The sequence below is a fragment of the Sander vitreus genome, chromosome 13 (assembly GCF_031162955.1).
Source record: "Sander vitreus isolate 19-12246 chromosome 13, sanVit1, whole genome shotgun sequence".
NCBI classification, from domain to species: Eukaryota; Metazoa; Chordata; class Actinopteri; order Perciformes; family Percidae; genus Sander; species Sander vitreus.
The window spans coordinates 536,143-554,399 of record NC_135867.1 but is presented as its reverse complement, the minus strand read 5'-3'; the positions used below and the strand labels follow the sequence as shown (position 1 = coordinate 554,399).

The 18,257-nt window shown below is 44.2% G+C and overlaps 1 protein-coding gene across 1 annotated transcript in view; it reads left to right on the top strand.

The window, feature by feature from the left end:
* Window positions 1–10,009: 10,009 nt before the first annotated feature.
* Window positions 10,010–18,257, top strand: part of siah2l (seven in absentia homolog 2 (Drosophila)-like) — a 23,613-nt gene continuing 15,365 nt past the window's right edge. The window contains exon 1 of the mRNA XM_078265228.1: window positions 10,010–10,564. Coding sequence (XP_078121354.1) covers window positions 10,112–10,564 — 453 coding nt within the window. The 5' untranslated portion in view covers window positions 10,010–10,111. The remainder of the gene's footprint in view (window positions 10,565–18,257) is intronic.

Below are 18,257 nucleotides of genomic sequence, written 5' to 3'. Positions count from 1 at the left end.
TTAAAGTGCCCATATTGTGAAAAAAAAAAAAAAATCCCTTTTTCTGGGATTTGGGGAGTTATTTTGTGTCTCTGGTGCTTCCACACACATACAAACCATCCATGTTGTTCTGAGTGAGATACGGTTTCTGAATGTGTCCTGCCTTCAGTCTCTGGTAGAGCTGGTCAACATCTACACGGCTTTCTACGTCACTAGCTGAGACGAGGGGGTTAGGGGGCTAACCGTTAGCATGCTAGCGCTGGCATGCTAGCTCGTTCTCAATGGCAAAACATTGCTACAACAGTCACAAATTCCCCCTAATCTACAAAATAAATTGTATAGAACTACTTCCATGTCCCTGTTCTGCAGGTATTCCACGCAGAGGTGGAAGTGTTCCCTCGTTTAGAAGAAGTCTCCCAGCTAATCCTGCCTTGTACTACTGAAGTTGGAGAAACAGCTAGCTAGCTCATGTAGTCCTTACCTAGCTACTGGGCGTGTAGTCCTTACCTAGCTACTGAGCGTGTAGTCCTTACCTAGCTACTGAGCGTGTAGTCCTTACCTAGCTACTGAGCGTGTAGTCCTTACCTAGCTACTGAGCGTGTAGTCCTTACCTAGCTACTGAGCATGTGCGACTGACAACAAAGATGTTACAGCAGTGAGAAGTCTCACTCTGTAGCTAAAACAGAGACCTGAACACAGGGTGAAAAGAGGAGCTGCAGCAATGGCAGCTGACCCCCTTGGTTTCCTTTAGGGTAAATGGCCTACCTGGGCTGACCCGAAGTCAGCTGAGCCACAAAGCACATACAGCCCCCTAGTGGCACAGGGCAACATTACATGAAATAATACAAAATGAAAATGGCTCATACAACGAAAGTTTGACTCGGGTACATTCACAAAAAGACTCTAGGTTGCATTTTGGCGAGAACTACACTTTAACTGTTTAACTGCCACTTTTTGTCAGCTAAATTCAACTGTAATGGCATCTAAGGACATACTCACACGCTGCCTCCCGTTTATGTCCAGTATACGAGAATGTTGATGAGATATTTTGGTTTGGGCGTGTTAGTTTAAACAGAGATTAGTTCTTCTACTGGAGATAAAAACACTTTGTGCACAGAGATCACTATTGGCTCAAAACTCAAACCGTAGCAATAAAGATGTAGCCTAAGCACCTGGCTGTTATATACGTCTGTAATAGTCCGGACACACTGAGCCGATAATCAGCCATCGGACAGTCTGGCGAGGTCGGTGACTCGAGTCTGTTCAGTGTGGTCCATGCCGTCAGCCGTCGGAGGAGCTGTCCGCCTTCATTTTAGCCGACGTGACTTGCTAGGTCGGAGGGCGGGCAGTCAGACTCAATGACCAATCTGATTGGTCGAGAGCTAACCCCGGAAATGACGAGCGGGATGAGTGACGAACGCCTCTCAAAATCTGACAAAAATCTCTCAAACTGACCTTTGTCGATCTGAAATGAAGACAGATTCAGCAACTGCACGGCCTATTTCTTGCTTAAAATGTTTTCAGAAGCACGTTTTGGTGAACTATTTTCGCAAAATACGAGAACGTACGCTCAAGACGGCGTCGCTCGGTGTGTTCTGAGGCACTTTTTGGACCTCGGGGAGCCGACTGATCAGTCTGACTGGCTTTTCTGCCGAAGGTCGGCCGTTGGGTTGGTGTGTCAGGGGCTTTAGATGTGCATAACTCCTCCACTTTGATAACAGAGCCTATTTTTGTTGCCCAAGTAAGTCAAGTTCCTATACAAACCCACAATAAAAAACCTTGAAACTGGTCCAATAAAACTTCTATAAAACAGTCACCATCTCGGGGAAGACATTAAAAGAACACATTTTCCTTAGAACAGTAATTGTCATTAAATAACAAAGTTTGAAAAGTGAAGTGAGACTGCTAAGAAGAGATTAACGGATTAGTAAAAAACTAATTGGCTGACAGACACAGTGGTGATGAAGTCAAAGAGTCATGGTCTCCATTTTTATAAAGGAATTTAAGATGGAATAAAAGATCTCAGTGATTAGGAGAAATCTACAGAGGAAAAGGTCAGTTGCATATGATTTTAATTTCAAATGTTGGTTTCAGTTGTAATCATAAGCATACAAACATATGAGAGTATATCCTTTACATGAAAATACAGTAAATCTGACTTGAAGTTGAATGCAGAGTAGGGTTGGGTATCATTTGTTTTTTTTTCCGATACCAGTGCTAAAGCAATACTTTTAAAACGGTTCTGATGCCTAAACGGTGCCTGAACCGATACTTTTTAAGAAAGGTTAAAAAAAAGAAGGTAAACAACAGTCGGCGACATTAAAGAACGGCTTCTTTATTGCTAAGGCCATATGGTCAAAATGAAATGATTTTAATAGTAATGTAATAACAATAACTTATTTCACCAGTAACTTGCTGTTGATCGACAAAAACAACCACCAAATGGGAAAAGGGTATTTTACAATAACTTTGAATGCACCGCGAGGCTACCAGTTTCAAGTGAATGCACCGTCTGTGTTGTTTTTCCGACAACGGCAGCTGCAGACTGCTTAACGTCCCGCTGTTGGAATCCTCTACAGTGAAATACAGTCACACTTTACACCGTTTAGCTGTCAGCATTTAACAGTGTTTAATCCAGGTGCTAGCTAACGGTAGGTAGGCTAACGTTACCTGCTGTCGAGTGTAGTGTTAACTAGCGTCACATGCAGCAATGCTTCTGTTGTCCGTTTCAAAGCATCAGAGAGAAGTGCAGGCATATCAGTGGCACTGAATTATATTATATTAGCACCCGGTCTCGGTACCCAACCCTAATGCAGAGTGATTGGTATCTATGAAGGTGTATCTGTGACTATGCCTCTAATTTGTAAATCCGGCTCCTCTGGCTCCACCTACAGCCTGTAGTGTGATTTGCAAAAATCCACCGCTCCCTGTTCAGATACACCAATCAGGGCCGGGTGGGAGTGTCTAACTGTTCAGATGCACCAATCAGGGCCAGGGGGGAGTGTCTAACTGTTCAGATGCACCAATCAGGGCCAGGGGGGAGTGTCTAACTGTTCAGATGCACCAATCAGGACAAGGGGGCGTGTCTAACTGCGTGTCAATCACTGCTCATGCACACGCATTCATTCTCCCTTGTGGGGGGAGGGGCTTAGGAGACCGTTTTGGGCTTTAGGAAAGGCGGGGAGGGACTAAGAAGTTGTCGATGTTCAATTTTTTTGGCTAAGTTCTGGATCTTCACAATCCTACCTACGGCACCTTTAAAGTTCCTTCGAACTCTGTTGCAGACCAAGCAACCGAAATCTGGTCCGCTTGAAAACTGGTGTCTGGTTTCGTTTCTAAGTACTCTAGAGTTCAGTTCAGTCTACATGTGAACGCGATCCAACCCAAATACAGGAAGTGAACCAAACAAACAGTGTATTTACAGACTTTTACATGATATAAGAGACGGTAACTTTCAGATCCATAACTTATTCTGAGCACACATGGCGTCTGCGTGACATCATCATCTCTCTCCCATCAGGCCGCTGTCTCGAGGCATAAACATGGCAAAACATATTCGTTTTTTAAACCAAAACGTAGTAGTGTAAATGTAGCCACAGATATTCTGTCCAATAGACCAGCGCCCGTTTCACACCGTGTTTGCATTGTTTGACAAAGTGCAGTGTGAATGCAAACTGAGCCAAATGTACCAAACTAACAACACGGTCTCACGGCAGTTTGTGAAATGGTCACGTAATTTTTTATCTATTGATTCGTGTACACGGATACGTTTATCTTGTTTTTTTCGTGGTGGTCAGCACGTGATGGGAAGCATCTATACGGAGGTTGAGTTTAGGAAAAGAGGAACGGGGAAAGCAAAGGTCACATGCCGGGACACGATCCGCAGCCTCTGGGGGACGCGGGACAACAACGGGACGGTTGGGTTTAGGAAAGGAACAACAGGGAAAGGAAACGTGACACGCCTGACACGATCCCTGGTCTCCTGGGTGAAAGTCCTGTCTTGTTTGACCCATCCACCACCCCAAACAACCTCCCTACATGGAATTTTGGCATTTCATACTACTCACTACCGTAGTCTTGCTGTGATCACGAAAGATGCTTCCCATTGAAATACATTAGTTTAAAGGTCCTATCACATGCTTCTTTTTGGATGCTTTTATATAGGCCTTAGTGGTCCCCTAATACTGTATCTGAAGTCTCTTTTATATAAACCTTAGTGGTCCCCTAATACTGTATCTGAAGTCTCTTTTATATAGACCTTAGTGGTCCCCTAATACTGTATCTGAAGTCTCTTTTATATAGACCTTAGTGGTCCCCTAATACTGTATCTGAAGTCTCTTTTATATAGACCTTAGTGGTCCCCTAATACTGTATCTGAAGTCTCTTTTATGTAGACCTTAGTGGTACCCTAATACTGTATCTGAAGTCTCTTTTATATAGACCTTAGTGGTCCCCTAATACTGTATCTGAAGTCTCTTTTATATAGGCCTTAGTGGTACCCTAATACTGTATCTGAAGTCTCTTTTATATAGACCTTAGTGGTCCCCTAATACTGTATCTGAAGTCTCTTTTATATAGACCTTAGTGGTCCCCTAATACTGTATCTGAAGTCTCTTTTATATAGACCTTAGTGGTCCCCTAATACTGTATCTGATGTCTCTTTTATATAGACCTTAGTGGTCCCCTAATACTGTATCTGAAGTCTCTTTTATATAGACCTTAGTGGTCCCCTAATACTGTATCTGATGTCTCTTTATATAGACCTTAGTGGTCCCCTAATACTGTATCTGAAGTCTCTTTTATATAGACCTTAGTGGTCCCCTAATACTGTATCTGAAGTCTCTTTTATATAGACCTTAGTGGTCCCCTAATACTGTATCTGAAGTCTCTTTCCCGAAAGTCAGCTTTGGTGCAGATTTACAGCCACTAGAGCCAGTCTCACAATGAGCTTTCCTTAGGATGTGCCATTTCTGTGTCTGTAGCTTTAAATGCTATTGAGGAGGAGAGAGGGGGGGGCAAGGTGGAGGGGGGGCAACTGCCATGCTTCACTTGTTTTCAAGCCATGATGTCTCTCTCTCTCTCTCATGGGTGGGCCAAATGCTCTGGTTGGGCAAAGCAGAGAAAGGGGAGGTAACCTTTCCCCTTATGACGTCATAAAGGGAAGATTCCAGATCGGCCCATCTGAGCTTTCATTTTCTCAAAGGCAGAGCAGGATACCCAGGGCTCGGTTTACACCTATCACCATTTCTAGCCACTGGGGGACCATAGGCAGGCTGGGGGAACTCATATTAATGTTAAAAAAAAAACTCATAAAGTGACATTTTCATGCCATGGGACCTTTAAAAAACATGCTGTCCACCACGAAAAGATAGACCTGTCTGTGTACACGAATCAAATACGATTAAATAACGTGACCATTTTACGAACTGCCGTGAGACTGGGTTGAAACTAAAGGTGTGAAAGCGATCCTGGATTGATGTTTTCAACAAAGTGCTTTACATAAAAGACATAAATCATATATAGGCAATAGGATAAGATATAAAGGAAGCACATGGTAATATAAAGAGACATTTAAATAGGATGTTAAAACGGATGTAAACAGTCTTCAGCCTTGATATAAAAGAAGCAGATCTCAGGTTTTCTGTGCGTTTGTTTCAGATATGTGGAACGTAAAGACTGTAAAGAAAGAATGCTGCTTCTCCATGTTTAGTTTGGACTCTGAGGACAGTAAGCAGACCTGAAGCAGGCCATCTGAGAGGTCTTCATAATGGAAACCATTCACTGCTTTATAAACCAACGGCAGTATTTTAAAATTCTTTGTCACACAGGAAGCTGTAGCAGATATCCGAGAGCTCCACTCAAACAAATCCTCACAGCTTCAGACTCCCCCAGCCAGGCTTTGTCCATTTCGTCTTCTTCTTTTCAAACAGCTTTTGTTGAGTGAACTTGAAGGCGTCTGAAGGTTAATTGAGCTGGGACGCTGCTGTCAGCCAATTCTTTAATTCCCCCTGGAAATAAAAGTAAGAGCCTTTCAGGCGGGCCGAGGGCCAAAGCTGGACTGAACCAGCCAACAGAAACTAGTTATGGAGCCAAACTTTAACAACACACACTGAGGACATTTAGCTCGATGGTATTTTAAGCCCCCAACGTCTCCTTCCAGGCAGTGCTGCGACCGTTGACTTCAAGGCACCTAACCATAACCCTAAGCCTAACCTTAACCATAACCATTGACACTTTTCAACACAGCACATATTACTAACTTTTAATGGTATGTGTATTTTTTTACCTCAAGGGCAAGTAATTCAGACAGTATTTTAGACCTTTTAAATGTTTATATTTTTATTTTTTGGACTATTGCCTATAGCGCTATAAGTAAACGCGCTTGGTCGGGACTATTGACGTCCCTTTAGCGCTATAAGTAAACGCGCTTGGTCGGGACTATTGACGTCCCTTTAGCGCTATAAGTAAACGCGCTTGGTCGGGACTATTGCCGTCCCTTTAGCGCTATAAGTAAACGCGCTTGGTCGGGACTATTGACGTCCCTTTAGCGCTATAAGTAAACACGCTTGGTCGGGACTATTGACGTCCCTTTAGAGCTATAAGTAAACGCGCTTGGTCGGGACTATTGACGTCCCCTTTAGCGCTATAAGTAAACGAGCTTGGTCGGGACTATTGACGTCCCCTTTAGAGCTATAAGTAAACGCTTGGTCGGGACTATTGACGTCCCTTTAGCGCTATAAGTAAACACGCTTGGTCGGGACTATTGACGTCCCTTTAGCGCTATAAGTAAACGCGCTTGGTCGGGACTATTGACGTCCCTTTAGCGCTATAAGTAAACGCGCTTGGTCGGGACTATTGACGTCCCTTTAGCGCTATAAGTAAACGCGCTTGGTCGGGACTATTGACGTCCCTTTAGAGCTATAAGTAAACGCGCTTGGTCGGGACTATTGACGTCCCTTTTGACGCAGTTATGTTAAGGAAAGGGTCGTGGGTGGGCGTACGGTTCTGTGACACGCGGGAGGAAAGAAAAAAACGACTAAAGCAAGCATGACAAGCAGGACGTTAACCCCACTCTACTGGGTGGAAGTCCTGTGTTTGACCCATCCACCCCCCCAACTTCTGCTCTGCTGAGACAATGATGATGAAAACCGAGTGGATCCCAGTTTCTTTAAGCAGGTCAAAGCAATCAAGAAAAACTGTCAAACACTTACCGGAAATGACGAGCGGGATGAGCGTGACGAACGCAACACATGGCAGCTGATTGGACGAACGCGTCACGTGGGTCTGGCTGCTCCCGAATTTCCAAACACATAATGGCGGCTCATTTCGGAATACACAATCTCGTATTTTAAGAAAATAGTTCACCGAAACGTGTTTCTGAAAACATTTTAAGCGAGAAGTAGGCCATACAGTTGCTGAATCTGTATGTTTTTTTTTTTATCAACAAAGGTCAGTTTAAAAGATTTTCGTCAGATTTTGAGAGGCGGCGAGCCGAGCCGTCCGCTCCTCATTTGCATACAATCGCCTGGATTCAACCTGCCGACGTCCCTGGTCCCTCCCCTTTCCGCTTTATGGTCAAGATGGCGCCCGTTTAGTGCGCGTAGGGTCCATCGTTCCACACTGAACCTTTTGACCGTTTTTAGGGGGTCATCCTGGTACTTTCAGTGCTCTGACTTTTTAAGTTAGCTACACTATATACTTAAAACTAAGTGTTTGAAGTGTGCAAGTAGGAGGTTTGAGACACAGCCTATGTCTCCTTTTTTCAAAACTCAACACACAGTTCCCAAAACTGCACACACAAAATGCAAAAATGCCTCACATCTCCTTCAAAATACCATAAATCAAATCAAATCAAATCAAAATGAAGCATTTGCATCAAACGGCAAACACTTTTTTCATAATAGTACATTTTTGGATATACCATGTACACACTGTTGTTCATAATCTAAAGCTCTTGTCTTTCACAGGCCTATATCTACATTTATAATGTTCTAGAGTGTGTGTGTGTGTGTGTGTGTGTGTGTGTAAGCAGTTGAAAAACACTGTAAAACGTGGGTTATGCCGGTATTACTCAGGTTTTAGAATCATTCTTTGGGCATGTCATGAGATTGTCTTCCCCAAAAACACCCTGAGGTTGTTAGTTCAAGCAGCAATTAAGACTCATCTTTACGCTCATAGTAGTAGCGCCCTCTAGTGGCTGTAGTAGTTATGATGGAAATAATGGATCAAACTAGGGCTAAAACTGGAGAATATTGGACCAAACTAGGGCTAAAACTGAAGAATATTGGACCAAACTAGGGTTAAGACACTGGCGAATATTGGACCTAACTAGGGCTAAAACTGGAGAACATTGGACCTAACTAGGGCTAAAACACTGGAGAATACTGGACCAAACTATGGCTAAAACTGGAGTATATTGGACCTAACTAGGGCTAAAACTGGAGTATATTGGACCTAACTAGGGCTAAAACACTGGAGTATATTGGACCTAACTAGGGCTAAAACTGGAGAATATTGGACCAAAATAGCGCTAAAACTGGAGAATATTGGACCTAACTAGGGCTAAAACTGGAGAATATTGGACCAAACTAGGGCTAAAACTGGAGAATATTGGACCAAACTAGGGCTAAAACTGGAGAATATTGGACCAAACTAGGGCTAAAACTGGAGAATATTGGACCAAACTAGGGCTAAAACTGGAGAATATTGGACCAAACTAGGGCTAAAACTGGAGAATATTGGACCAAACTAGGGCTAAAACACTGGAGAATATTGGACCAAACTAGGGCTAAAACTGGAGAATATTGGACCAAACTAGGGCTACAAAAAACTGGAGAATATTGGACCAAACTAGGGCTAAGACACTGGAGAACATTGGACCTAACTAGGGCTAAAACTGGAGAATATTGGACCAAACTAGGGCTAAAACTGGAGAACATTGGACTTAACTAGGGCTAAAACTGGAGAACATCAGACCTAACTAGGGCTAAAACTGGAGAACATCAGACCTAACTAGGGCTAAAACTGGAGAACATTGGACCTAACTAGGGCTAAAACTGGAGAATATTGGACCAAACTAGGGCTAAAACTGGAGAATATTGGACCAAACTAGGGCTACAAAAAACTGGAGAATATTGGACCAAACTAGGGCTAAAACTGGAGAACATTGGACCAAACTAGGGCTAAAACTGGAGAATATTGGACAAAACTAGGGCTAAAACTGGAGAATATTGGACCAAACTAGGGCTACAAAAAACTGGAGAATATTGGACCAAACTAGGGCTAAAACTGGAGAATATTGGACCAAACTAGGGCTAAAACTGGAGAATATTGGACCAAACTAGGGCTAAAACTGGAGAATATTGGACCTAACCAGGACTGAGACAGCAGAGAATACTGGGCCAACTGAAGCTACAAAACCAGAGAATATTCGGCCAAAACCGAGACAGAAGTACTAGGGATCTACAACGCTCGAAAAACAATGTATTAGCCTAATCAGGACGGAGAGAAACAAAGAAATATTATACATAAGAGAGCAATGAAGAAGCAGGATGCATTTACACCTGAACCTCCACTGAGGGGCGCCACAGACACGTTACATCAAAAGATGGGGTTGAATTAAGATATTTAACTTTATGAATATGACATTTCTCCCCAAATGAGATAAAGAAATAGCCTACATAAACTGTTATCACATCGCAAAATACAGATTAAAAAAAGGGTAAATTACATTTTTTTTTAAAACGGAACAAAAACAGAAGAACATGACACACATATAAAAGTAGCCTATAGAAAAAAAAGCTCTTTACAAAGACAATACATTTCATAATGCCGGAGTTTGTGTCGTATCATTTCATATTACAATCATTTAATAACTTAAAAGTCTTAATTGCTTATTTGTTTGTTATGTTTTGTTTATAATTCAGTTCTTTGCTGCCACGCATTCCATAATGACACGACTCCACTCTCTGATTGGCTGAGCGCCCTGTCAATCTGTGACGCAGCGTCCAATGAGAGCGAAGCGGCAGTTGATACAAACTGGCAGCCGCCATGTTGTGTCTCCGGGGGAGCCAAGCACTCAAGGCACGTAGCAGCAGCAGGAGGAGCGACGTCGTCCGGTAGTAAACAGTAGATGACGTTACCGCCCGCTCAGCAGTTCACAGGAAACGGACCGCAGCTGGAAGATATGAGCCGTCCGTCCCCAGACGGAGCCGGTGGTGGAGGACTCGGGGCCGGGAAAGTGGGCGGAGGAAAGCACGGAGGATCGGGAGGCGCCGCGGCGGCTGCTGTTGCGGGAGTAGCCGCCGGAGTGAGCACCGTGGCCGGGTCCGCTGCCCTTTCCCCTGCTGTGTCTCTGTCGATCGGTCTACCCGGGCAGTCCCCGGAGCTCACGGCGCTGTTCGAGTGCCCGGTATGCTTCGACTACGTCCTGCCGCCCATCCTGCAGTGCCAGGCGGGTCACCTGGTCTGCAACCTGTGCCGCCAGAAGCTGAGCTGCTGTCCGACCTGCCGAGGCCCGCTCACCCCGAGCATCCGGAACCTGGCCATGGAGAAGGTGGCGTCCACTCTGCCGTTCCCCTGCAAGGTAAAAATCCAGATAAACAGACACAAACACCAGCTAACTGCTCTTAGGCACACTTTATACACAACTTCCTTATTCTCTGCGACATCAACGTGCTGACGTGCGTGCGTGCGTGTGTGTGTGTGTGTGTGTGTGTGTGTGTGTGTGTGTCTCTCTCTGTGTGTGTGTGTGTGTGTGTGTGTGTGTGTGTGTGTCTCCTGTGACGTCACAAGAGACTTCACCATGTTTTGTTTTCATGTTCATGCCTGTCTTTGACTGTTAAAGCGCCCATATTCTGCTCATTTTCAGCTTCATAATTGTATTTTGAGGTTGTACCAGAATAGGTTTACATGGTTTAATTTTCAGAAAACACCATATTTTAGTTGTACTGCCCACTGCTGCAGCTCCTCTTTTCACCCTGTGTTCAGGTCTCTGTTTTAGCTACAGAGTGAGACCTCTCACTGCTGTCACATCTTTGTTGGGAGGCGCACATGCTCAGTAGCTAGGTAAGGACTACATGCTTAGTAGCTAGGTAAGGACTACATGCTCAGTAGCTAGGTAAGGACTACACGCTCAGTAGCTAGGTAAGGACTACACGCTCAGTAGCTAAGGACTACACGCTCAGTAGCTAGGTAAGGACTACACGCTCAGTAGCTAAGGACTACGCGCTCAGTAGCTAGGTAAGGACTACACGCTCAGTAGCTAGGTAAGGACTACACGCTCAGTAGCTAGGTAAGGACTACATGCTCAGTAGCTAGGTAAGGACTACACGCTCAGTAGCTAGGTAAGGACTACATGAGCTAGCTAGCTGTTTCTCCAACTTCAGTAGTACAAGGCAGGATTAGCTGGGAGACCTGTAAGATCCGTTCTGCGCATAATTACGTAGTAGAAAACTAACGATGTCCCTGTGCGATTTGTACCACGCATGTGTTGAAACACTTTACGACCAAACATCACAACTTTTTTATTAAATCTTTATTATACAATAGTCGTAGCTACAAACAATCGAGACTTATCACTGATCCAAAACCGTGTAGCGACGTCGTCGTTGTGTTGTTTATGTTAATGTTTTTACTTTTAATACTTAGTCTTGACTAATAACCATAGACTGTCTATTATTAATGCGATGAAGTGTAAACGTACATAAGTGTCCTTTTGAAGACGGGATGACAGCTCTTCCAGCCACCACTGCTGTATACCACTATAGTAGCTACATGCTAACGGCAGTAAACACTATAGTAGCTACATGCTAACTGCAGTAAACACTATAGTAGCTACATGCTAACTGCAGTAAACACTATAGTAGCTACATGCTAACGGCAGTAAACATGGCATCTTAGCTGGCAATGTTGTTAAATTCTCCCCAATTCCGGGTCACATTCCTGCTGAAACCTGTCCGATTGTGTAGTGTTTGGTTCAGATTTGATCAGACACGTTGCGTTTCTGCGCATGCGCAGAACGGATCTCACGGGCGTTACGGATCGTGTACTGACAGCGAGCTGGAAAATCAAACTGTTCCCGAACCCCGTGGGGAGGAGGGCCACAACATCACGACCACCAACACAACTCAGCAGAGATTGTTCTTGCTCAGGCTTTAACTTCTTAACTTATTAGTGTTTACTGTAGTTAACGGTAGGCTAACGTTACCTGCTGTGTAACGTGTTATTATTGTTTACTGTAGCTAACGGTAGGCTAACGTTACCTGCTGTGTAACGTGTTATTAGTGTTTACTGTAGGCTAACGTTACCTGCTGTGTACCGTGTTATTATTGTTTACTGTAGCTAACGGTAGGCTAACATTACCTGCTGTGTAACGTGTTATTAGTGTTTACTAGCTAATGGTAGGCTAACGTTACCTGCTGTGTAACGTGTTATTATTGTTTACTGTAGCTAACGGTAGGCTAACGTTACCTGCTGTGTAACGTGTTATTAGTGTTTACTAGCTAATGGTAGCTAACGTTACCTGCTGTGTAACGTGTTATTAGTGTTTACTGTAGCTAACGGTAGGCTGACGTTACCTGCTGTGTAACGTGTTATTAGTGTTTACTGTAGCTAACGGTAGGCTGACGTTACCTGCTGTGTAACGTGTTATTAGTGTTTACTGTAGCTAACGTTTCCTGCTGTGTAACGTGTTATTATTGTTTACTGTAGCTAACGTTACCTGCTGTGTACCGTGTTATTATTGTTTACTGTAGCTAACGGTAGGCTAACGTTACCTGCTGTGTAATGTGTTATTAGTGTTTACTGTAGCTAACGGTAGGCTAACGTTACCTGCTGTGTAATGTGTTATTAGTGTTTACTAGCGTGACATGCAGCAATGTATGGACTCAAGCCCGAATAAAACCCTTCATTTTATTAAAATGGCTGTAAAAGTTTTAAAACTACAACTCAAGAGTTGTTTGAATGACAGAAATCTGCTCAAGGTACGGCGTAGCGTTAGCGTGCCAAGTCTACGCTTTCTCTGCGGAGTGCGGAGACTGATTTGCTCTCGCCAGCCTTTGCGATTAGGAAATGCGATTAATCGTTCAGCCCAGTGTTAGAAACACTGTTGTTGTTTCTGCACAGTACCTTTTTGAAAAGATGTCTGGGGACACTAGTTGTTGCACTATGGCCATTCATTGCACTTTATCATGTTGTTCTCTGCTCTGTTGCACATGTTTTGTATGTCTTGTCATGACATTTTGATATTTACGTGGAATCTTAGAAAATCCTTCTTTTTTTTATAACCGTGGTATCGAAATTGGCATCGAGAATCGTGTTATTTTGCTGGTATTGGCACCGACTGCTGACTTTTTGGTATATAATGTTCATCTGTCTACATACCTTTGGCTGTGTAGAGCCACGGTGATTCAGCTGTCGGTCAGAAACAGCTCTGATCTCGTTACACACGCATTAAAGTTGAATTGAGCGTCTGAGGCCGACTGAAAGAGGAGGAGGAGGAAGAGGAGGAGGAAGAGGAGGAGGAGGAGGAGGAGGAGGAAAGACACTCACAGCTGAGTGCATGAACACATCAGCGCCTACTGTCTGACTGTAGACTACTGACCCTTAAAGCTCGCTGCTCTGCATCTCCATGTTTTAATATCTATATATATATATCTGGTAATATATCAATTTCTGTGTGTGTGTGTGTGTGTGTGTGTCTGTGTCTATGTGTGTGTGTGTGTGTGTGTGTGTGTGTGTGTCTGTGTCTATGTGTGTGTGTCTGTGTCTATGTGTGTGTGTCTGTGTCTGTGTGTGTCTGTGTCTGTGTGTGTCTGTGTCTGTGTGTGTGTGTGTCTATGTGTGTGTGTCTGTGTCTGCGTGTGTGTGTGTGTGTGTGTGTGTGTGTTGTGTGTGTGTGTGTGTCTGTGTAATGTGTGTGTGTGTGTGTCTGTGTGTGTCTGTGTAATGTGTGTGTGTGTGTGTGTGTGTGTGTCTTTGTGTCTGTGTGTGTGTGTCTGTGTGTCTGTGTAGTGTGTGTGTGTGTGTGTGTGTCTGTGTAATGTGTGTGTGTGTGTCTCTGTGTAATGTGATGGATGAGTGCTCACTAAATTCTCCGTCAGTGTGTAATTGAATAAAAAAATGTCACGATCGTATTCGATCTTTTTCTTTTAACTTGAACTCTTTTTGTGTTTAACGGGCCAAACACATGGCTGTGAGGACTCATGAAGTGCAGGTTCATGTTGTTGCAGTGCTTACGTTTGTGTGCGTGCGCGTCTCTGTGTGTGTGTGCGTGCGTGTGTGTGTGTGTGTGTGTGTGTGTGTGCGCGTGCGCTCTCTGTGTGCGTATGTGTGTGTGTGTGTGCGTGCGCGCCTCTCTGTGTGCGTATGTGTGTGTGTGTGTGTGCGTGCGCGCCTCTCTGTGTGCGTATGTGTGTGTGACAGATGCTGGGAGGAGGAGGAGGAGGAGGCGGATCACTGTCGGCCGAGCGATACTCCCCTTTTATTCTCTCTCTCTCTTTCTTTCTCCCCGCCCCCACTGTGTGTGTTTGTGTTTCCCGTGTGTGTGTTTCGTGTGTGTGTGTGTGCTGCAGCGTCTCGGTGACGGTGCTGTGCAGTCGGCTCGAGGCAGAATGTTTTTCTGCGAGGACGAGGGACATTGACAGACAGCAGCGAGAGAGAGAGAGAATTGGGAGAGTCTTTTACATCGGTGTGTGTCAGTCGGACGGTCGCTAGGACAGTCGGACAGACAAACGGCACACAGCTGCGCGTGTGTGTGTGTCGGCATCCGTGTCAGGCGCTGTTTTCGGGGCTTCGTCTATTTGCCACAGAAAAGCTGCAGCAGGAGAGAGAGCGCGGCGAGCGAGGTTCAGCTGCATTACGACTGCGTCTGTTTAGATTCACCAACAGAAGCTGGTACGTGTGTGTGTGTGTGTGTGTGTGTGTGTGTGTGTGTGTGTGTGTGTGTGTGTGGATGAATCCTTAAGTTATTGTCTTGACTAGCCTTAAACGATCAGTTGTTGATCAGATCAGTGTGTGCACACTGCCTGGCTGTCTGTAACTGTAACGTTTATCGTCTTTATTGATTAACCTGCCAGTTATTTTCTCCATTAATTGTCTAAAAAGGTGAAAAGATGTTACTGGAGACTTTTCTGAAGATATACGGGTTACCGTTTCCAGTTAATAAGATTTAGGGCTGATTGTGAAACCTCGGTACGTGCCTTGGTGTCACGTGACTACACTACTGTTAACGTGATTTAAGACAACTAGGGATGCACCAAATCCAGATTTTTGGGGTTCGGCTGAATCCTGAATCCCCTGGTTGAGGTTCTGCTGAGTCCTCGTCCCGTCCTCAGTCCATGAACACAGTCAACACATTAATGAAGTAAACAGTGACTGTCCTTCCTTTGCCGTACCTGAAGTTGCTGCATTCTGGCTGCTGTCTGTAGATTCCTTCATGCTCAGCTCGTATTCTTCCAGATGTTTCATACCAGATGTTGTAACAGCGGTGATGTTGTGTATTGTTTAGGGTCCTCGCCACCACCAGACTAATCAGCATTGCAGATTGAACATGTAGCTGGACTTGAATGGCCTTCTTTTGACTGAAAGTACTGCCAAACAACACTTTTTCTGCTCACCAGTTCCATTTCCACTTCCTCTCAGCCTGCTGCATTGAACGCTCCACCTACGTAAACACCTTCCTGTAATCAACGACGCTGTCATCACGTCGACAGAAACCGAACGTCCGTCAAAAAGCCCAATATTCAGCCGAATCCTGGATTCTGTGCATCCCTAATTTAAACGTTATGTTGGTTAGGTAGGTCCCAGCCCTACTATAACCTTTATATACTGTACATCTTCTTTATTGATTAATCTGCCAATTATTTTCCTCGATTAATTGTTTAAAAAGATGAGATAACGTAGCCTTTGTTGTCATTGTACGTGGTAACATACACTGACATTTGAGGAGCTCTTCTGATCGGTGAAAGACATCTAATCAGGGCATAACATTTCAAATGTATAGATAAAAAAGAATTGCACATGAGAGGGGGGGGGGCAGTGCATTTCATATTTAAAATCAGGGCTTCTCTAATGTATAGTTTGACGTGCTTCATTTCGTGTATTATTGCATGTCTCGTAGAGCCTTCGCACTTCGTTTTGTTGACATAAAGCCCTAAAAAACGTCTGCAGAAAAGTAACTCAGCCGCCATATAAGCGACAAAAAAGGACAAAAAAAACTTCAGAAAAAGCGAGACACGAGAAAATCAAAGCTCGACTATTAAGTGCAAGATGCGTCACTAAGTTTAGTTTTATCAAAGATGGTCGACATAAAGCCCTAAAAAAAGTCTGAAAAAACTAACTTAGCCATCAAAACAAAAAGTGCCCAAAAGCTAGGTGGGCCAACATTTATTGTGAACATATATTGGTATGTGGGCCAGGTCAAAATACAATAGTCTCGCATTGCCAGACCTTCCTCCAAAGCGCGCTGAAGGAAGGTCTGTCTAGTCCACACAGCATTCCTGGATGGGAGAACAACCTGCTCTGGTTTATTGACATTTCTTTAAACCAATCACAATCATTGTGGGCGGGGCTAAGCTCCGGACGGAGCCACGGTGCCTCTGCTAAATAGCCTCAGGAAGGAACTTGTTTTGGTGGAACGTGTGGACGTTCAAAAGTAGTTTTAGTCGTGCAACAGAAAACTCAGATTGGACAGATAGTCTAGCTAGCTGTCTGGATTTACCCTGCAGAGATCTGAGGAGCAGTTAACCATAGTCCTCACAAATCAGCCGGAGGTTAGAACGCCAACACAGAGACAGAGGAAGGGGACGGAAAATACCTGCATCCAGCGGAATTTCCTGCAGCACCGTAGCAATCCCGGAAGTGGATCACGAAGGATATGTATGACACGCCATTATTGGCCTTTCACCCAGGAGACCGGGGATCAGGTCCCGCGTGTGACGTTTCCTAAACCCAACCATAGCCTCGCGATAACACGCCACGTGGCTTTAGAAAGTGGCGTGTATGTTTATGCTGTGACGTTGCAGACTGCCGTCCGCTGTATACAGCGTAGACATACACGCAGATAGCTCAAAACCCGTACAGATAACACGCCACTTGGCTTTAGGAAAGTGGCGTGTATGTTTAAGCGAAGCCATGATGTCATGTTGGAGGCTCAGACTTGGAAGTTAAATCTGGATTTCTGAAGTTATTTGTCCCTCTCGGCTCGCCGTACTCAAAAACCAGACGCACAAGAAGACAAAACCAGCAGTTTAAGACTAAAGAACTAACAAAATTACCAAAACTACCAACTGAACTGAAGGAATCCTAACCGTAAGAAACTGGCTGCAATGCTCCGTCTTTTGTTGTTCTTTTGAATGAGAAAATGCCATTTTTTTGTATCTGTTAATAATGCTTATGGAACCGGCAAGCAGTTTATAAATGTAATAGTCAAAGGCTTATCGTTTCATCTTTGCAGCTCTAGCGTTGTTGCAGCTTTCCAACACTTAAAGTATTATAAAGTAGAAGATTTCAGTTGCAGAATGCAGTTGGAAAAGGCTGATGGGATCGTTTCACACAGCGGAGAGGAGTCTGGTTGCTGTTCTGTGTTTCCTCGCCCAGACGGGACGGTCATGTGTTGTTTTCCTGGCCAGACGGCCGTCCTCCTGCTGTGGAGTTTTAATCCCTCTGCTATATGATCTCCACGTGGCTCGGCAGTCTGTCTGAACAGCTGCTCGCCGGCTGCTGGTTTTGAGGTACGGAGAGCCGAGAGGGACAAACAACTTCAGAAATCCAGATTTAACTTCAAAGTCTGAGCCTCTAGCCCAGCGCTTCTCAATCAATACAATGAATGTTATGAATACAATACCTTATGAAGTGTAACGTTTTATATTTTGAAATAAATAACTTCTATTTATCAATGCATCTATGTAGAGAGACAACAGTAGAGTAGTATGTAGAGAGACAACAGTAGAGAGTAGTATGTAGAGAGACAACAGTAGAGTAGTATGTAGAGAGACAACAGTAGAGAGTAGTATGCAGAGAGACAACAGTAGAGAGTAGTATGTAGAGAGTAGTATGCAGAGAGACAACAGTAGAGAGTAGTATGCAGAGAGACAACAGTAGAGAGTAGTATGCAGAGAGACAACAGTAGAGAGTAGTATGCAGAGAGACAACAGTAGAGAGTAGTATGTAGAGAGACAACAGTAGAGAGACAACAGTAGAGAGTAGTATGCAGAGAGACAACAGTAGAGAGTAGTATGCAGAGAGACAACAGTAGAGAGTAGTATGTCGAGAGACAA